General features: G+C 34.5%; 1 protein-coding gene across 1 annotated transcript; it reads left to right on the forward strand.

Moving 5' to 3' along the window:
• Positions 1 to 667: 667 nt before the first annotated feature.
• On the forward strand, positions 668 to 20,142 carry LOC126719062 (uncharacterized). The gene is given in 22 exon segments (XM_050421613.1): positions 668 to 1,561; positions 1,662 to 1,812; positions 2,716 to 3,047; positions 3,391 to 3,472; positions 3,548 to 3,863; positions 4,759 to 4,817; positions 5,223 to 5,312; positions 6,753 to 6,844; positions 7,033 to 7,131; positions 7,238 to 7,315; positions 9,178 to 9,262; positions 9,347 to 9,405; positions 9,525 to 9,544; positions 9,547 to 9,593; positions 9,707 to 9,798; positions 11,184 to 11,246; positions 11,373 to 11,439; positions 13,113 to 13,385; positions 15,287 to 15,403; positions 18,533 to 18,685; positions 19,067 to 19,211; positions 19,741 to 20,142. Coding segments are annotated over 21 exon segments (2,379 nt in total). The 5' UTR covers positions 668 to 1,553; the 3' UTR covers positions 19,163 to 19,211; positions 19,741 to 20,142.
• The last annotated feature ends 2,136 nt before the right edge of the window (positions 20,143 to 22,278 follow it).

The following is a 22,278-nucleotide window of genomic DNA, read 5'->3' on the forward strand; positions in this document are numbered from 1 at the left end:
GGCAGGTTGTGGAGGGGTGATTAGAGATGATGCAAGTAGGTGGGTTATTGGTTTTAGTAGGAGTATTGACATGACCAATAGTTTTGCCGCCGAATTATGGGGTTTAAGGGAGGGTCTTCTTTTATGTAGCAACCTTAACATTAATGCTCTTGAAGTTGAACTTGATGCCAAGTCTATTGTGGATGCCTTAGATAATCCTTCTTATGTGAATAATGTTATATCGCCTCTATTGGATGATTGCAAGCTATTGATTTCTTGCATTCCGCAGTTTTGTATTAAACATTGCTTTCGTCAGGCGAATAGGTGTGCGGATAGTCTTGCTAGATTGATCTTTTGTTTAGATGCTAATTTCTCTACCTTTGATAGTTTGCCTGTGGACTTAATAGATGTTTTTGAGGATGACCTCAATGGGTTGTTTTGTAATAGGGTCTGTTCTGATTGTATTGTTGCTGCTTAGTTTGTAATGAAGCATTTTTTTACCCAAAAAAAAAAAAAAAGAATATTAAAAAATAATAAATTATTCAGGTAGTTCGTGTACAGCCTGTTCTAAAAAAAAAGGAAAAAAAAAGGCCATCGTAAATTAGTGAAGAGCGGGCTGTTTTGGAAACTTAATGGGCCTGGGCCGACCAAAACCCCAAAATATAATGGGCCATAGGCCTCGTGTATCGGTCTTGAGAGTTGAAACTGCAGTCCAAGAGAGCTGCTAGCTGTCCTCACCGGTCTGGCGAGTTCTGTTCTGGATATCGCCGTGTATCGGAGACGATATGGCGGGCATTGACTCGGAAGAACCGGCCATTCCCAACATGACGACGATATCTCGGCATAATTTCGGCGATGATACTGTCGAACCGGTCTTCTCCATCTCCATCATCGAGGTTCCTCCATCTCTCTTTCTTAATTCTTTAATAGCAATTTAGAAAGAAAAAACAACAAATCGAGTACTAGATCCGGATTGGTGATGCGTTCTTTTGGGTGGGTTTATGTAGAAATTGGATTTTGGAGGTTTGATTCTCTGCGGCAGATGTCATTCATTCTTTGGTGAATTGCTGATGTGGCCACTTACAATTGGAGATGATGTTTAGATGGATGCCACGTATGTGAAAATTGGCCCAAGTGTTTAAAACTTTAAAAAGCCTAAAACCCTCAACACAAACTGCAAAACGGAACGAGCGGTGCTCCTCCGCTGGTACGAGCTCCGTCTCCTACGCTGCACCCTCCCTTCATCTCCGCCGTCCGATTCTCCACCGCCGCCTCCTCAACCGCAGCCGTCCGATCATCATCGAATTCACTCTTCACTCCTCAACGACCTCCTCTCTTCAATCGAGGCCGGCGACTATCTCCGCGCCCTATCCTCCGACGCCGCCGCACTCGTCCTCCGACAACTCGCCGATGACGAGTCCTCCTCCTCCGCCGACCGAGTCTACTCCGAGTTGCTCCGTCGCGTCGAGTCCTTCCTTGTTTCAGAACCCGAAGACGACGAGGACAAGGCTTATAGAGCGTTGCTCGTGGTCAGCATCGCCGTCGCCGCGTTCCTCGCCTTCACTCAGTGCAACATGACTGGGTGAGTCAGTGAAAAAAATTGCAACTTTTTGAAATTTTGAATGACAAAAGATCGAACTTTTGAGTCTGTCTAATTGTGTGATTGAATTTTGGAATAATAGGCCTTTGAAGGAAATGGCAAAATGTCCATTGGCATTGAAGAAAGTGGGTGGTAAAGGAGAAGATGAGGAATTGGTGGAATGGGAAAACTGGGCTCGTAATCAGCTAATGGCTGCTGGCTCTGACTTGCTTGGAAAGTTCTCTAATCTTCAGGTTACTCTACTTCTGAATCTAATTCTAATTTGCTTCACAACTTCAACTTCAACTATACTTATATGTGGGGTCTACCTACTATGTATAAGTACAATGAAGAAGGGGGATTTGAATCTTGAACGTCTCCATTGGAGACCCGCAAGGTGCCAATTTTAAGGTCATATTTGAATGGTTGGGACTTTGTACAATGCAATAGTAGATTGGATTGGAGAACAAACATTCAAACCGTTTTAAAGGAATCTCGTCCAACCTATTGTGTTATGTGGTCAATAAGATGATTATCTGTGGTGGTCAATTAATTAAGTTATTCAAAAAAAAAAAAAAAATTTGTTACATGATTAGTGGAAAATAATTTTCCATTTTCTTTCCTCTAGATCAATTTGGAGGAAAATTCTGCCCTAGATTGTAGGGGATGTCTAAATTTCCATTTTGTCATGGAAATATTTACTCTTTGTTACACCAATACTACCAAGCTACTGTGCTTTTTAACTTGAATTTCATACAACTGTTTGTAATTTTATGAATAACATCAACTTAATTTATGGAAGGTGAAATCTGTTGACTGGATAATGGTAACTTCTTTTTATTGGTAAATTACACATGAAGATAGTGAGTTTTTGAACCTATGATCTCATTCTCTACTTACAATTGTTAGAGGAGGAGGTATCATTTGAGCTAGGACTCATCGGAAATTGGGTAGTAGTATTGCCAATAGCCTTATAGCTTGATTGGCATCTCCTAGTGTGTTTCTAACAAAGACGTCTATGATTCAAATCCACCCCCCTAGCTATTGAATTCTCAAGAAAAGAAAAAGAAAAAAAAAGGGGTAGTAATATTTCATAACTATTATTATTGTTGTTGTTATTTTGAAATCTTAGACAAGTCTTTTTTGCTGTAATGTAGTATTTAGTTTTTGCTAAGATGTTGCTCACAAGGACAAGAGACTTGTTATTTGGAGAAAGTGTGTCTTCCACGTATGGAATTAGTAGCATCTCATGGTGGCTCGCTAGGTTCATATTTCTTCAACAGAGAATTTTGGATGAGCGGTCATCTTCCTTGTTTGATTTATTGCACGTCTATGTGGGCGAGACTCTACATCACTTTGACACTTTGGAAAAAGTGACGAGTTATTTTGGTTCAAGTTTACACAATGAAGATGCTTTAGCAATCATCTCGATGGTTCATTTAGAAGCTGGGATAATGGAATACAACTATGGAAGAGTTGATTCTTGCAGGTAAATTTCAATAGGGGAAGCTATTTTCTTTGATGAACTAATATGTGGTTTATTAAAAAAGGCCCAAAAAAGTAACTGGAGTCATGCTTATTTTAACTTGAAATAATGTTTGCATGATAAGATATAATGTATTGGTAGATATTTAACTTGTGGGAACTTATTTCAATATTTATATTGTAAGAAAAATATTGCCCCTTAGAAAGCTCTGGTTGTTAGAACATCATTATGAGTTTAATGTGGAGGGATTATTACCCTAGGTATACTTGGCTGTTTTGAAATGGGATTTGGGTTTTTGATTACTCCTAGCTTCTCTTTATTTGCTGAGGTACCTATGTCATATCAGGCAACATTTTGAGTCAGCTGAAGTGGCAGCTGGGCTTCAGCTTTCTGTTACTGGGATTCTTGGCTTCCGTACTGTACATCAGGTAATTGAAGTACACATAGTTGGACTTTGCCAGAGATGCTTACTTCTTAGATTTACAGATCATTCTTGGATATAGGTACAACCTAAGGCACAGAGTGTACTTGTTACCAACACAAGCTCATCCAACTGTGTCAGTAATTGCCCCTTAGAAAGCTCTGGTGTCCAGGCCCACAAGTCTAGTGTTGGAGAAGATAATTTGCATCTACGTCAACCTGAAACCTCTGATATATTGATGACCCCAAAATTGTTAGTGGATAATGATGAAGGAAGTAGATTGCAAGGCATTCAAAATGGGGGTCCTGCTACAGCCCCTTTGAGGGGGATCCAACAGGCAGTGATTCTGGTCCGATGCCTTCTTATTGAAAAGAGCACTCCACATGGTGAAATGCAGGGTGAGTTCTAGACACAAACTTCTGGTACTAGTATCTGCTGCATCTTGGTTGACATGATCAACGCAAAATAAACTATACTTTTACTGTATTTTCAAAATGCATGCTGTATCATTTCAAATTATTCCTTAACTGATATGAAAGATTGTATTAATAAACCAGACCAACTTAGATTTTTAGAAAGGGCAAAAAAATTGATTTTTGTCTTTGAACAGTTTGGGGAATGGAGGCTGAACTGCCTGTGGGTTCTCCTAAAAGTGGCTTTCAAATTTTGAACACATTTTTTTAACCAAAAAAAAAAAAAAAAAAATCTACTTAATAAGAGTTTTAGAATTAAAAAAAGAAGACATTGTTAGTAGTTCACTTGCCCATTAGTTTCTTATATATATATATATATATATATATATATTTTACTACATCATTCAATATGTCTACTTTTTTTTTCCTCCTTAATTAAAAAAATGATCAATCAAGCATTGAAGAAGCTTATAGAGAGAGGAGATTCAAGAAAAGAGAATTTTAAGTTAAAAATGAACAATGAAAGCCTGCAGCAAATAAATAGATCTAAAATTACATTGAAACATGATCCATCACGCCTTTCCTGCTTAGAGATCTACTTCAAAGCTGTTCACCACTGGGTTCAAGCGGTTAAAGTTCTATCTGCCACTGTAATGCTCAAACCAATCAGCACAACAGTTTCTGCTTCTATCATGGTCCTGACATATTTGTTTATTATCTTTTTTTTTTATAAGTATATTTGTTTCTTATCTATATGGCAAGGATCTCCTTTACTAGAGTTCCTTTTCCCCATTGCTGTTATTTTAATTATATTATAAAGTCGTTTTCTGAGTTGAGGCCCTCCTCTTTTGGTTATTCAACAACCCTATTTCTGTTTCAGGATGGGATATGGCTCCATATATAGACGCAATTGATTCTCAGCAGTTGTCATACTTCATTGTAAGTAGATAATTACTGCAATATGTATTTACTCACATTGCATTTAATATTTTTATAAATGAGACCATTTATTTCTTCAATGATAAATCTGTTAAATGTTGAATCTTCTGATAAAAGTCATTGATAAGCCATTACAATGGGTACCACAATCAAGTATAAGAAATTTGAAATTTGGTCAAGACTTCATTATAATTAGTTGGGGCTTTCTTATACTTTAGGGGTTTGAGCAGTAACAGTTGGTTATGGGACTTGCCATGAGATTAATTTACCTAATACTCCATATAGGGATGCGTGTTTTAACCAATGTCATCTGGGTGTTAATGTCTTATAGATAACCAAGGTCATCTTGCATTACTATTGAATTTTGATTCCTGCATGACTTGTTTAAAATTTTCCCCCTTTCAGATACAGTGTTTCTGTGACATCTTACGTATTCGATGGGAATCGACTCGCAGTCGCACAAAGGAGCATGCATTACTGATGATGGATAAACTGGTATGAGGTGCATCATTGTTATCATGTTATCTATATTTTCTTCAGGATATCCAGTTGTTTTTCCAACTGAATACTTTTTCCTTCCAAATTTTTGAACTGCTGCCTGCTCTCTAAATTTATAGGTTTCCTGTGCAAGTTTTCATTTCTTTTGGTAGGGAAGAAATATTAAAGAGCAAAGACACCCATGGCAAAGCTAGTAATCCCATATACTATTAACAAAGAAAAAAAGAAGAAACTTTCTAAGATAAATAGGCCATTTGATATCCCTAAATTATTAGATACTCAGCTACTTGGTTTGCTGTCCCAGATTATGGTGTCAAGGCTTTATGTATTGGAGTCATATGAGGATCCACCAACAAGTTGCATGTTTTCCTTCATTGCAATTCATGATGAGCTTCTTTGCTACTACTTGAAATCTCGTAGTTTTGTTATTTCAGGCCTTACAAATCACCTCACAGCTTTTGCTTTTTATGGCTTGCCCCTTTTTAGTTGCTTCTGCTTCATAAACTTCCGTAATCTCTGATAATGTAGTTCTTGTTCTTCCTTAATTAAATAGTGTAGCCCTGGAAGAGAGAGAGAGAGAGAGAGTGTGTGTGTGTGTGAGTGCGTGTGCAAACATATGTAGATACAGGGGTGTGGATATGTACATGTGTATGTATATACTGACTTTGTACTCACCAGAGTCTGCACCCACTCAATGCTACCTGAGTAAGCATGAGGCCAAGTAAATATCATGCTGGATCTATTCAAATAAGTCCTTCCTATATGCTCAACATGCTTTATTTTTTGTCAATTTGCAGTGTGGATTATGCTGTTTATGTTATTAGTATTTGGCAGTCAGAGTTAGCCATATCTGTCAAACTACTTTTGTGTTTCTCAAAAAGTGAGCAACCAGTCCTTTTAAAAAAAAAAAAAAAAAATTGTTCAACTAGCATGCGAAACTCTGATCCTTATTGCCCATAGAGGGTTTAAAGATAAGATATTATTTATTATTTGGACAGGGACTTTTCTATAATTTATATTGGTGTGTGTACTATGCAACTCATGATCAGTAAGCTAATTGTATGCATATGGGATTCACACGAGATAAGGGAGTGCACATAAAAGCTCATAATAAGGGAAGCTCATTGAAGCATCTTTTCAGAACTATATATTTTTAGGTCATTGCTCATTAATTCCTACCTTGTTGGTTAATTAGGTGTTGACTTAATAAAAAATGTTACTACTTACTAGATATCTGGTGTTTTTGTTGATTTCATGTGTTCTGAGGGTTGATTGATTGCTTTGATCTCCTCCTTTCTAGCTTCCCAATGGTCTTTTTTTTAAGGAAAGTTCATGCTATGAGGCAATCTAGTTTTTTAGCTCCAGTATATAAATAGTCCTCATTTATTTATCATTCTGTTATTATAAATCTCACAAAAAGATTCTGCACTATTACAGGTCCAGAGTGTCAGTGAGCCTTCTCCAGGAGTGGCACAACGAATTCCTTTTTGTTTTGGGGTTTATATCCCTACTATTCCTGCCTTGCGAAAGTACAAATTCACTTTCATTGTCTTTATACACTATCACCACCCCCCCAAAAAAAAAAAAAAAAAAAAATCATTTTTCTATTGAGCAGATCTATTCTTGTGTGTAATATTTCATACATAAAAGCTCTTTTCTTGCTAGATTCGCATGCATGGTTAACTTCTCTTGATTTTTTTTTTCTTATCAATTTTAGGGAATATGGTGAACTTTTAGTGCGCTGTCATTTAATTGGTGAGGCAGTTAAAATTTTTGAGGATTTAGAATTATGGGATAATCTTATATTTTGCTACCGGTATGTTCATACTTGACAGCCCTTTATCTAAGTCAATTTCCTTCATTAGTGTATTTTTCATACTTTGTTGCTGGGAGTCTCATGTGAGACTGAATATGTAAATCAGCTTATTGGAGAAGAAAGCAGCAGCTGTTGAACTCATCAAGAAATGACTATCTGAAATGCCTAATGACTCCAGGTTATGGTATGTAAGTTACTTGTCTTTTCCTTTCTTTCTCCTTTTAGTTGAATTAATTTTCTACCTCAGCTAATGCAATCGAATTTCGAAATTTCCACTGGCATGTTATTTTGGAAGCAAATATTCTTTTTGATATATATCCTGATTTAAAATGGACAACTAATTAGCTCAAAGATGAGTTCTTTCTGATCTGTTTTGACTGAAATGAACTACATTTATGACACAAAAATGTTAAAAAGGAAGACTATTTAATTATATATATTGACACATGTTGGGCCTTTTCTAAATAATATTGTGCTTGTTTTGCAAAGCTTGTTGTATCAAATCATATTTACATGCCTGCTAATATCATAGAGTATATGGTATTTGTTAACTTGATATGGTGATGTTATACTTTTGCCTACAACATGAAAACTTGTATTCAGTTATTTGACTTCTTTCATTCTTGCATTTATTGTATATAAATGTTTTTAAAGTTAAATTATGCAAAGAATTTCTGGCGAATGTCTCAGATGAAAATAATTCAAAAAAGACAAAGTGCTAAAAAGCCTTGATGGCTAATCACTTGCACAAGTGTTAATGTGGTGTTGGCATCATCTTGAAGGTTTCCTAGCCATCTAAATATCTTACTAGGGTCTCGGTTAGATTATTGGATCAATTTGTTTTACATTTTGACTATATCTCTCTCTTTCTAATCTTTTAGTATCCCTAGCTATGATGCACATGCAAGCATGTGCATAAAAATTGGAAACATTCGTTAAAAATTGATAACAATATTTTTTTTTTTTTGGGGTGGAGGTGGGCTGAAAGGAGTGGTAGTTTGAATAATTATAGATTATCCACATTTTAGATGTTTTTGGTCTCAGTTAGATTATTGGATCAATTTGTTTTACAATTTGACTATATCTCTCTCTCTTTCTAATCTTTTTGTATCCCTAGCTATGATGCACATGCAAGCATGTGCCTGAAAAATTGGAAACGTTCGTTAAATACTACTGAATAAGCAATAACAATATATATATTTTTGGGGCGGAGGTGGGCTGAAAGGAGTGGTAGTTTGAATAATTATAGATTATCTACATTCTAGATGTTTTTATGTAAGTTAGATGGGTTTTTTTTTTTTTTTTTTTTTTTGTAGTTTTTAAATTTGGGAAGTGAGTTATGGAAGAAGGTATTAGGTATTTAAGGGATTTATACGTAAAAAAAATGCAGGTTATCTACCAAAGGTCGTCTTTTATTTGGGTCTGAAAGTGCCCAAAAGTAAAGCTTTGCCTGCCTCATTATGTAATTTTTAAAAAGTGCATCTATTTGAGATTCTGTAAGGAAAAGAAATGTGTTAGGCTCATTCTTAAGAAATGTGTTAGCCTCATCTATTTGATATATACTTATCAAAAAAAAATATGTGTATCATAAGCAAGAAGGTTGGTCCATTTGCTTATTACTTGGTTATTCATAGAAACATCAGCTTGCTTTCTTGTTTGTGTCAGTTTTATATATTCTTGTTCACTGCATCCATATCAGCTTATCTGTAAAAGGCTTCTTCAGAGTTCTTTAAGAGTGGTATTTTCTGAATGCATTATTTTAGGTGATGAGAGAATAAATAGGAAAACACAGGTGGAATTGGAATCTTATTGGTAATTACTTCTAAAACTTATTTCAATCAAGAGGGGTCTAAATTATTCTTATAGTGGTGTTGATTATTGTTGCTTAACATTTTCTTTAGCAGTTGCTATTTGCATGACTCAAATGATGCTAAAACTGAAATAGCATGCTGTGACCTTTATTTATTTATTAAAATTATCTCACTTGCTTAAAATTTATCTTTGGGTTTGCAAAATATATCTTACTTGCTTAAAAATGATTCCTAGGTGTTCATTGGGTGATGTTACAAATGATGATGCTTGCTACCAAAAAGCCCTGGAAGTTTCAAATGATAAGTCAGCTAGAGCTAAGGTGATTCCATTTCTTGCTATCAACCTTTTATCAGTATGCTTTTTATGTGGACTTTATGTTAATACTATCAAGTCTGTTTGTCAGCGATCCCTTGCTCGTAGTGCATACAATAGAGGGGACTATCAGACATCTAAAATCCTTTGGTAATTTTCCTCTAGTGGATTCTACTATATTATTTCTGTTATTTAGTACCGATGATAATATGTGTACTTCATGGCTGATTTGGTTTTACAACAATTTTGTTGTGATTATTATGTTTCAGGGAATCTGCAATGGCCTTGAATTCTTGTATCCAGATGGTTGGTTTGCCCTTGGGGCTGCTGCTTTGAAGGTGACTTATGTGATCTGCATTGTGTTAAATTCCCTATTTAAGGGATTTTTCCTCGCATTGAATTCTTCAATTTATCAGAAATTTCTGAATCTTTTGCTGAATAATTGTTCCAGGCTAGAGATGTTCAGAAGGCTCTGGATGGATTTATTCGTGCTGTTCAACTTGATCCTGATAACGGGGAGGCTTGGAACAATATTGCTTGTTTGTATGCACCCTTTGCTATGAGTCATCTTGCATTATTTCCATCCTGAAATATACTGCCTTTTGTTTTCTCATCTCAATACAGTGCTAATATCTTTTATTGAACTTTTGCATAAATTTCCTCCTTCAATCAGACAGCATTTTTTTTTTTTTTTTTTTTTTTTGAAAATTATCATTAGTTTTTTTATAATTAAGTTTTTTGACAATTATATGGACTCCCTCCTTGTTTGGAATATTACAATGGCCTTTGCTGTCACAACAAAAGGGTCAATGGTGTCACAACAGTATTATTTTTTTGCCTTCTTTTACTCAAAAGGATAGTATACTTGCTAGTGCATAGTCTAGCTTATAAAACAGGAAGGGAGTTATTGTAATGTCACAAAACCTCACGAGAGATCGAGGTAACTTACCTTTTATTTTTTTCATGGGGGCTTCCTCCTAATTATTTATCTTATTTTTGTCTTTGTTTCAAGAGATTTATTAAATGCTTATACTTTTCAACAAATATTTTTAAATTATATATAAAATCTAAATTGCTGAAATTACTAATGGCTGGATTCTTAGTTTTATCCACCGCATAGCCTCTAAAATCCTGACACCGAACCTTTCTTTCCAGATTAGTTGGTTCAGTGTCTGCTCTTAGATTGGAATCTAGCATTTGGTGGTTAGGATTTAAGACACTATGGGTGTGGATGATATTAAATATCCAGCTCTAAAATCTCATTTTGGCTTGGTTGTCTTTTATTTCATTTCTTTCTTGATAAAGTAATTGTCTTTTTTTTTTTCCAAGTTGAACATTTTACCTGTGCAATAATGAATTCAGTTGCTTATCAAAAAATAATAAATTTAGTTTGAACTATGTGTTTAAGCCATAAGTTGAGTCAATTCTGTAGGGGCTTCATTAGGATTTTTAGAGATGTGATGGAAACAAGAATACCATAGGTATCAGGAACAAAGGTTTTGTTTCAAGGCTTTGAGATGGTGGAAGCAAGGAAATGAGGGTTGTTTCCGTTTATTTATAGAAAATAAGCTGATTATTTGTTTTTGTTGAAACACAGTCTCCTTTGTGGCGAATTATTATATGCAATTGTTTTACCTTGAGATACTGGCAAGTCATTTTATATGTGCTTTGCATTACGTGTTAATTAGTGTCCCTCACTTCCTCTTAACAACATGAAATACTAAAGGTTATGTTTTGAATGAAGACTAAATTTAGTCATTTTATATTTTTTCATAACTGAAAGTCATTTGTGATTAGTTGTCATTCAAGAATTAATATTGTGAATACTTGTTTGTCGTTTAATTCCTCTAATTGGCTTTAATAAATTATATGCATGCCTTTATATTTTTTTTTAGAGAATAAATTTTTGCAACTTACCAATTATGCAGGCATATGATCAACAAGAGGAGCAAAGAGTCTTTCATTGCGTTTAAAGAAGCTCTTAAGTTCAAGTTTCGTCTTTCTTCCCTTTATTATAATGATGTTTCTGCACACCCTCATGCCCGCACACGCACATTTCTAATTTTTGGATTTGCAAACATATGAATATGTGGTGACAAAATGTGACTTGGTGACAGGCGAGATAGCTGGCAGTTGTGGGAGAATTACTGTCATGTTGCTTTGGATGTGGGCAATATTGATCAGGTAAGTGCTTTCTTTTAGCAAAGTAGTGCATTCTTCTAAGTCTTCCTTTGGAGGCTTCATGTGATACAGCCCTTAACAAGGGGGTACTTTGTCAGGCCATAATATGAAGGATTCTAGTCGGCACACTGAAACATTGTGCTAGTTAAGTATACAAACCTGACCTATGGTTCATTCTTGCGGCTTAGCTCAAGCTCTTTTTTTGAATGGTCTACATCCTTAAACTACATACTTATCAACAAAAAAAAAAAAAAAAAAAAAAAAAACACCCTTAAACTACATGGAACCACCCTCTCTGCTTGAGATGACCCTGTTAAACAATTATGCTAGGTTTGCGAATTATGTTTATCCGAATATATATTTTCAACCTGATGTTGTTAGTTCAGTGGCAGTTAATATTGCTTACCCGGAAGCTATCTTCCTCTGATAAGTAATAGAAATAACTCCATCAAGGAAAGAATTTGGGAGGACATGGATGAATTGATTTAAGGGTTACCAAATGAAGAAAGATTTTCAATGGGAGACCACCTAAATGGTCTTTTTGGAAAAGATAGTAGGGGGTTTTGAAAGAGTTCATGGATGTTAGAGATATGGAGTAAATTGATGGATGAGCTTGCCAAATTGATTCACGATGAAGTTCATTGGTGTATGCTTTTTGCACATGATATAGTTTTAGTGGATGAAACTGTCTTTGAAGTTAATGTTAAGTTAGAATTTGAAGAGATGGTTTGCACACTAAAGCCTTTTGGCTAAGTAGGACTAAAATAGAGTACGTATAATATAAATTTAGTAAAAGAAGAAACAAAGATGAATGGATGAAGAGATTGAAGAGGATGTGAATCATATGATAAGTGCAAGGTGGGTGAAGTGGAGAAACACATCGGGAGTAGACTGTTATACGACCATTTGTACTCTATAGTATTGAATGTTGGAATATTTAAAAGTAACATGTTTATAGCTGAAATGATAATATTATAATTAGGATTTGATATGAGGAAATTAACTGAAAGATAGGGGTGACCCTTATTGATGAGAAGATGAGGAAGAGTCACATGAGATGGTTTAGTCATGTACAAAGAAGAACGATTAATGTACCAGTGAGGAAGATTGAGTTGATTCAAGTTGTGGGAATGAAAAAAAAAAAAAATAGGTAGAGGAAAACCTAAAATAACATTAATAGTAGTACAAAATGACATCAATTAAAGAGGTAATAGAGAGTATGACTTTGGATAGAATCAAGTGACAGAAAAGAATTCATGTGGCTGACTTTCCTTGTTTGTTGAAGATCACTAGTCAAAATACTTTGGGAATAAGGCTTGGTTGTTATTTTAAAATAACATGACTGGGCATAGTTGCAAGTCTGCTTGACTATGGGAAAAAAGGATTTAACTATTCTTTAAAAAGATATAAAATTCTATGATGTTGGAATGTGGTTTGATGGAAAACCAATAATTAAAGGCTTCATCTTCAATACAATTTTCTCACTTTCTATCAGATGGACTAGCTTAGGCCTCTAAATTGTTGGGCCTTTTTTCATACTTAACCGTCCTTTGCATAGTTGTTACATGTGAAAATGCTTGTTTAGGCCATGAAGTCGATATAGATTTTTTTTTATGATGGCATCATTCTAATTGTCTATATGTCCTTGTTTTTCATTTATATATTGGCTCTTTTAGGCTCTGGAAGCTATACAGAAGGTTTCGGACATGACTAGTAATAAAAGAATTGACATTGAATTATTAAAGAGGATTATGATAGAGGTGGAAAGAAGGGCTTCAACTGATCATTCTGGATCTCCTTTGATGACCAATGACGATAATTTTACTTATCAAGAATGTCCGGCTGATTCTCAAATAGACAGTCTTAATGAGTCAACAAATGCACAGTCTGTGGAGAGATGGTCAAGGGAAACTGAGCATTTGGAGATTCTTGGGAAAGTTCTACAGCGGGTATTCAAATACTTTCATGATTATCATCTGGTCTTGCTTTTTCTTCAGTACCAGTTGTGTAGTCCTCTATCTGCCTACTTGCATTTGTGTTTACTGTCATATATTTTGGAGTTTTTGTTTTGCTTTTCTTCTAAATGTATAGGCACATGATGCATATGTGTCCATCCTTGAATCAAGTCAGTGCACCAATTGATCATTGCCATGCTAAAATGAACGCATATTAGTGCATATAGCTATTGATCTATGCTTATTTGTGCTGTGGCTATTCTATTTGTAATCTAACATTCCATTTGTTTTGGTGGAAATTTCTTTATTTTCTGGTGTTGATATGGCGCACTATGAAAGTCAATGGAAATTATTTTCCGTGGTCAACAGAAAATGAGCTGTTTAGGATGGTAAACGTTTCCTCTTTTCAAAGGTGGAAAACATTTTTTTGGGCTAACTTGAGTCATGGAAACTTAGACGCACCTCACACCAACAGTAACAATCTCTTCCTTTTCTCTCTCTCACCCCTGTAACCACCATACACCCACCCCACACGACCCCAAATCCTAACCCACAGCTGCCTGTCTGGAAGTGCCACATCTCCTCTCCACACCCACCCTGTTACATTCACTGGCTAAAACCATGGCACCCATCACTCATTCCTTCACATCACTGTCATCCTATGATGATGCTCCCTAGGAAAGGAGGTAAAAAAAAAGAGAGATGTAATGGGTGAGAGGTGAACGAGAGAGAGAGAAGGAAAAAAAAAATGAAGAGAGAAAAAAAGAGAAAGATGAGGATGTACAATAGGTAGTGAAAGAGAAAAAGGTTTTAAAAAAAAAAAAAAAAAAAGAGGAGAAAGAAATAGAAAAGAGAGAAGATATGATGGGGTGAACATGTGATTTAAAAGAAAGAGAGAAGATAAGGAGGGATGAATGGGCGGAAAAGGATAATAATAGGTGGGTAAGGGGGGAAAAAGAGAAATAAAAATGGGTTTGGGAAATTTATTTATTTTTAAAATGATTTCCATAAGAAAGTTGTAAATATGTAGAGAATAATTATTATTAGCTTTATTTGTTGTTATGACTTTTATGTTTGTGAACTAGTAAATGTGTACATGGAAAAAGGTTGTTTTTCTAGTTGCTCTAAACAATATTCATGTTATGAATGAAAGTGTTTGTTTCTATAATTATATGGAAACTGAAATATTAATGATTTTCTGTACAAGCCAAGCATTGCAAAATGTTTTTGGATCATTTACAGGGTTGTGACCAAACACTAGAAAACAAGTAATTTTTCTAGAAATTGTATTTCTATTTATCGAAACAAATGGAGCATAACTTGTTCAATAACTTATTTTATACTTTTTGGGATTTTTTTATGAAAAAAAATCTTTGGTTTTGTTCTTGTAGTGCTCCCTTGGGAACCGAAATATTAATGATTTTTGTGTGACCCAAACAACACATTGTTTTTCAGATCATTTCCAAGGTTTTGACCAAACTTAGGAAACCAATTAATATTTGTAGAAATTGTATTCTTTCCATAAAAACAAATGGAGTGTTACTTGTTCAATAACTGATTAAGCTCATATTTGGGGTTTTACACAATGTATTTCAATTTCTGCTTTCCTACAATATGTTAGCTTTAGCTCTTGAGCTTTTTGTATTTTTTCATGTCCAGAGTGTTCATCATCATGAACACAATATTTATTTTATTCAATAAAAGTTTTATTACCTAAAAATAAAAATTAAAAAAACCTTGTTCAGTAACTGATTCTATATGTTTTGGGATTTAAAAAAAAAAACTTTGGATTTGTTCTTGTGGTCATCCCTTGGTTTCATTCTTGTGATTGTAAGTAGGATCAGCATGGCTTCTCATTACATATTTTTAATTGAGTATTTCTCTTTCTGATATAGATGGTTCGAAGTGACGGTAGAGCAGATATCTGGGGCTTATATGCAAGGTGGCACAAAATCAAAGGAGATTTGACAATGTGCTCTGCAGCCCTCTTAAAGCAAGTTAGATCATATCAGGTATCACTGGCAATGACTAGTACATCCTTTTTCTGATGGAAAAAAGAAGAAGCTTTGTTTGATTAATTTTAGTGCAATTCACTGTTTTTCCCCCTTTCAGTTAGTGTGCCCATTCTGAAAACTGTTTTTAGTATGCCATACATTTAAAGAGGAATAAATGAACAGATTATCTATTTAGTCTTATCAAATAATTTGTGAAGGACATTTCCAAGATTTATAGAGTTATGAGAAAGGAGCACCACAGGTGCCTATATCATGTACTTATTTTAATAATATAATTTTGAATTATGAAGTCTTAAATTGTTTTAGTTAATATATTTGATATTTCTTTATTTTTTTTGTACTAGATAGGTTATTATTAAAACATTGCCAGTCTTGTGTCAGTTATGTGTCATGCTTTGATCATTGTTTCTATTGTGCCAAACTTAAATTCATAATGCTCATGTCAAACTCATATTAATGACCCCTAAAATATTGTCATCGTACCACCTGTGGCAAACTAGAATCATCCTGTGGGGGGAAGATTTGTAGTATGATTCTGTGGGAGTTTGTTAATTGTGCATCAAATAGGGTTTTGGCTTGGATCTTTGGTTACAGTGAACTAGACTATGATCCCATAGAGCTTTTCTTTCTTGCCTTCTATATGTTAAGTATAGAGGAGACTGATGCATCCATGGAAGAGATTGTTTGTTTCTACTTCGTAAATTCACCTTTTTTGAGATTTGTCTATGGAACGCACTTGTGAAGTCCAATTGAAATAAAAGTCGTGATTTTAAAGGTCTAGTTATCTGTGTCTTAGGTTAAAATATTTTTTAATTGTCCCAGCCACCTTAAAAAACATTTGGATTCAAGTGGAAAATTGTAATTTTGGCAATCCCTATGAAATAAGGGCATTTTGGTAGTTTAGTTGAGTCTAGAATTTTCTAGGATGTCCTAAGTATTAAAGGTTTTATGTTTTTAGAGTCCAAATGTCCAATTTAGTCTTTTATCTGATTTTCAGTTTACTAAGTCAAACTAGGAGTCTTAATACTACTCTAGTCCAAGAAAGAATCAGTATATTTATTTGTGCTCAATGTACTTGAAAATGGATGGAGTTGATTTCTAAAAATATTGAGTGTTTTGAGCATTGAGTGATGTTGACCTTCGTATGTTCTCCCATTCTCTTCTCTTTCTTGTGGTATTGTTTAAGCCGTTTCTTTACCTATCAAAACCTTAAAACCCTACATACTTCTCTCAAATAGATGTAAGAAAAAGTCTAATCATATCATACCATAATCATATAATCCTTTTTTAAACAATTCTAAACTCTAGATTAATAAAATTCTCCTAGCACTAAACCTGCCACAAGTACATGCAGACAAATCCCCAATTTTCCCTATGTCAATTTGGTATCAAAGATACCAAAGCCAGGTTCCTACCACAAGTTCTTTGCTGTAATTTTCATCCCCAACCACTTGACAAATCTTCTCATCCAAGATAATGCTGACTAATGCAGAATTAGAGTCCAAGTTTAGGACTTCTCAATACTATTACGAAACAAATAAGGATTTAAACCAGTTCTGTGAAAGGGAGTGTTCCATGCAAGAAACTTTGAGTAATCTGACAGTTGCTATTTGACAAAATAACTTGCTAGAACATTAGTTGATTAAGAACTTAGATATTCTAAGTTAACCCATGTTTGTCCCCACCCTTGTCTGCAAACATTGTACCCGTTATCCCTTTGAAAATTGATGGATATAGCTATACCAATTTGCTATCACAGAAACCTCAATCAAGTGTTGGTTCAATGCATCAATGTGTTATATTGAAGAGCAAAATCCTGCCTTTCAATTCACATTTCCAATTCCAAGAACAACCAAAGGAATACCTTGCAAGGATAATGGAGACCGCAACGGAACAAGTTGAGCATAAGGTTGATCATGGTAAAGTCAAGACCGAGGAAGATATTGAAATTATTGCTATATGTCAATTCTGGGACTGTAAGTTGAGAAGTCCTCTAGTCATTGATTTTATCATTCCAAATGAATTTAGTGTGATAGTGGGCAAAAAAAATCATTATTCTTAATGCTTTCGAAGGTGATTGAAGATTTGGTGCAAGTTTCAAGTTCAAAGGTTGTAATACTTCAACGCTAAAACTCAAAGCTGAGTTTTTCCTAGCTGGGGGAGAATGCTAACAAATATTCAAGATTTATGTTATGGGACCCACATGTGAAGTCCAATTGAAGTAAAAGTCATGACATTTTAAAGTTCTTGTTTTATGTGTCCTAGGGCTAAAATAGTTTTAATTTGGCTTTTTATATAATAAGTTACAATCTATTTTGTATTCAAATGCAAGTTTGTAATTTCTGAAATCTTTGGGGATTAAGGGTATATTGATGGTTTATTTGAATCTAGAATTTCTTAGGTTTTATGTTCTTTTTTTTTAAATTCCAAGTTAGTCTTTTATCAGATTTTTACTTTACTAGTCAATGGAGTCTTATTACTTCTAGTACAACAAAGAGTCCTTATATATATTTGTGATCAATGTACTCGAAGATAGATGGAGTTGATAATAAAAATATTGAGTGTTTTTGAGCATTAACGCATCTTGACTTTTGTGTGATGTTCTTCATTTCTCTCATCTTTTTCCCTTCTCTTTCTTTTGGTTCTGTTCATACAATCCTAAATACCATTAAATTTATTTTCTTCCTTCTTCCTTACAACCACAATTCAAGTCCCTTTTTTTACCTATCAAAACCCCAAAACCCCAAATGTAATTCTACCAAATAGCCATTAAACAACTCATCAAGCCAGCTTTTAATTCCTTTTTACCCCATGGCCCTTTCTTCAATAACTCTAAAGCCTAGATCCATAAATTCTCCAAATTCTAAACCCACCACAAGCACACATAGACAAATTCCCCACTAGGGACTTAGCTTAAAATCTGGTTCATGTGAACGAGAATTTCTGTGCATGAAACTCTTATTTTGGCCATGAGATGCTTTCTGCGATTGCCCATAAGGGGCTCAGTATGTTTTTTTTCCCCTTTGATTGGTGGTGGATATTATATTTACCTTTCTCTGCATCAAATTTTACTTTAGACAAGAAAGCTATAATCACATTATTAGCACGATATTCTCTCTCTTTTAGGGATCTGATTTATGGAAAGATAGAGATCGTTTTAAAAGTTTTGCACAAGCCTCCTTGGACCTTTGCAAGGTATACATGGAAATTTCTTCATCTACTGGTAGCCGTCGGGAACTCCTTGCAGCTGAGATGCATCTAAAGAACATAATTAAACAGGTAAGATGTTTATATTTTGATGTTTGAGAACACATTTTCATATATATGTGTGTGTGTGTTAATTTGATAGTTATGATGGTGGATGGGGAATTTGAACCCAGGATGTCTCTATTGGAAACATCAAGAGGTGCCAATTGAGCTACAAGGCTCTAAGCAAGAAAACTTTACTTTGGAACACTATGTTCTATATATATATATATATATATATATATTTTTTTTTTTTTTTTTTTATCTTACTAAATTGTGTGTAGAACTTTAAATTAGCTTAGCTGCTATGCTGGTGTAACCATTTTTGCATGACAATATGTAGGTCAGATCGCCTTTTAATTTGTCAATCATTTTGTAAAGTTGGATTTATAAGATTCATTTATAAAATCACAGGCGGAGAGCTTCTCAGACACAGAAGAATTTAGAGGTCTTCAGGCTTGCCTTGATGAAGTGAAGATGAAGCTCCAATCCAGTCCTTTGCCTACCTAAATTATTTGATGATGCCCCTTGGATATGTTATTTACCTTCTTAACACAAGGTTGGACCTATAGTTATGACATCTTTGTTCATACCATTGTCCAAGGTATGAACATGAAATTTTTTTATAGTGGCAGCTTCTTCCTTTCTTTTGTCTTAAAGCGGCACTGATGCTTATCTTTATGATGAATTACCTTCCATATTTACCATGATAGCTTTAAATTATATAAATAAGAGAAAATGTTGCTTCAGTATGTTGGCTTTTTTTCCCCCTAGGAAAAAAGATCCATCACGGACCCAAAAATTTTTGGACTATGTCTTGGTTGTTATAATCGTGTTTCTTGATATGATCTAAAAATTTGATGTGGCTTCTTTATGTTATCGAATTTAATGCAAAGAAATAACTATGTTACATGCATGGGTGACACTGAACTCTAGCTCAAATGACACCTCTCCTTTTAAGAGCAAAGTGGAGGTTAAGGTTGTAGATTTATAATTTACTGATTAAAAAAAAAAATGTTTCATGCACGGTTGATATACGGGGATGGGTCCTTTCCTGATTTTGCACTTTGTCCTCTTTTTATTTGCAGGGATATTGGAGTTTAGAATGCAAGCCTTTTTGATGGATGTTTGCAGGGTGTCAAAAGAATACAAGTACATGATATAGCCAAATTCTTTTTATCATAATTGATTCTTTTGCTTCCCAAGGAGAAGAGTAGATGAATGGATGAATGCCTACAATTGATTTTACTCATGAATTAAACCGTTGACCATCAGATTGATCACTTCTGGGTATCTCTAGCTTCACCACCGGGGGTGGGGGGAAGAGAAGAAGAAATCGCGGAGTTCAGCCATTGTTGTATCTATATGGACAGCAGCTCTACTTCGATAATAGTCCCTAGGAAATTAAATGAAGTTTAAAATAATTGTGAAAAAGTGTGGTTCTGAAACCACCTAACCATTTAATTTATGAGATGTGCTTTTCCTAAGAATTATATATATATATATATATATATATATAATTGTTTTTATGATAGGCCAGATTGGGATGTCTTTTACTAAAGGAGAAAGATGGATTTAGTTGTCAATATTGTCGTTGCCACCATAACCATCTTACTGTCTACCAGCACCATCGTAATTCTACCACCACATCAACCTTCAGCTCTTGCATTTCCAGTTTTGAGTTTGAATAATATATGGGGGATTTGAAATGAATGAGAAAAATGTTAGAAATGGATAAGAATTGGTCAAGGTACTTTGTAAGTTGGATACATTAGCTATCTCAGATGATCCATTGAAATATTTAGGAAACGGCAATGCACGTGAATTATATAGAAAAAATTAATTAAAGGTTGAACTATGAAACCCTATAATTAATAGTTTAGAAACTCAAATTATAATAAAAATGTCATACCTAGTGCACAAAGCTGTGGCTTTTGCAAGGTCTAGGAGAGGTTATGGAAAGAGCTGTTGTTTCTACGAGGTATAGGAGAGATTATGGAAGACAGTTTTACTCCTATTATATTTGATGCAACCAATTGGAGTTACTGAATTTAATGTAAAAAAAAAAAGTATGTTACATGCATGGGTGACAATGAACTCTAGTTTAAATGACACCTATCCTTATAAGTGCAAGGTGGAGGATAGGGTTGTAGGTTTAAGAACAACTGGGTACATGTATAATTTATTTATTAAAAAAAATATTTCATGCATGGTTGATATACAGGTATGGGTAATGGGTCCTTTCCTGATTGTCCAATTTGTCCTCTTTTATTTGCAGGGATATTGAAGTCTAGACTCTAGAATGCAAGTCTTATTCATGGATGTCTGTAGGGTGGCGAAGAATACAAGTGCAAGATATGGCCAAATTCTTTTTACCGTAATTGACTCTTTTGTTAAGTAAGGAGAAGCAAAGAAATAGATGAATGCCTATAATTGATTTCTCTCATGAATTAAACTGTTGACGATTGGATTGATCACTTCTGGGTATCTCTAAGCACTACTAACCAAAGGGAAGGAAAAAAGAAGAAGAAACTGAAGAGTTCAGTCTTTCTTTAATTTTTTAATTTTTAATTTATAAATTTGAAGTAAGATTTTTTTTTTAATTAATAAAGACTACTTGATGAGCGAAAAAAACGAAACAGCCGAAACAATACCAGGAAAACTAAAAACTATGTACAAGAAAGAAGAGAATCTATAAATGTAGAGACCCAAAAGGAGGCTTTTTAATTCATAGAATCTCACATTGCCTAGAGAAGCACATGGGGATGTGTTTAAAAGGATTAAGGAGTGATTTCCCTTTAATGTGTAGTGGCTTTTCCCCCACTATTATGTGCTTTGGGGGAGAACAAAACCTTGAGGGTATGGGCCCTAAAGCGAACAATATTTACACAGTTTTTTATTTTTATTTTTAAAGTGAGTTTTAACTTATGACGTCCGCTCCTGATGATAGCTCTTTATCATCAAATCAAAGAACCAATCAGTTTTTAATGTAGGTGAGAATTGAATCCCAGATCTTTATACAACTATCAAAAATTTTACCAATTGAGCTATCTGGAACCCATGAGGTGAGGTTGTTACACAGTTAGGGTGGGGTCGTTACAATAAAATTAAGAGTTTTATAGAATCAGTTGTACTTTTGATAATAGTCCATAGAGAAAAAAAATTTAAGTTTCAAAAATTTGTAATAGTGCACAGTTTGAAACCACATCACCAAATGGGTAACCACTTTAAAGAAAGCTATTTATTTTTTTTTGGCCAAGTCAGGGGTTCATTTGAACCCCTTTGGCTTAGCTAGCACCGCCCGGAATCATTCTCCTTATTAAAATATGTTAATTAAGGAGTTAATAAATTTTTTTTAAAAAAAAGAAAAAAACTTAAATTTTATTTGAGATAGACTTTTATATATATATATATATATATACAAAACCGGGTTGGGTTGTATCTTGGCTGTTTGAAACCACCCAACCTAACTTGCCACTTTAATAGTTGAATCCATCCAGCCACTTGAAAATAAGTATCATATACATGCATGGTGGTGTGGAGCGGAGTGGGCAGGCAGATTGAGCTGATTGTTGCACATGCCTACAAGTGATAGATAGTTTTGGGACAATCTTTAACTCCAAACA

Source organism: Quercus robur, chromosome 3 (assembly GCF_932294415.1).
Source record: "Quercus robur chromosome 3, dhQueRobu3.1, whole genome shotgun sequence".
Taxonomy (NCBI): Eukaryota; Viridiplantae; Streptophyta; class Magnoliopsida; order Fagales; family Fagaceae; genus Quercus; species Quercus robur.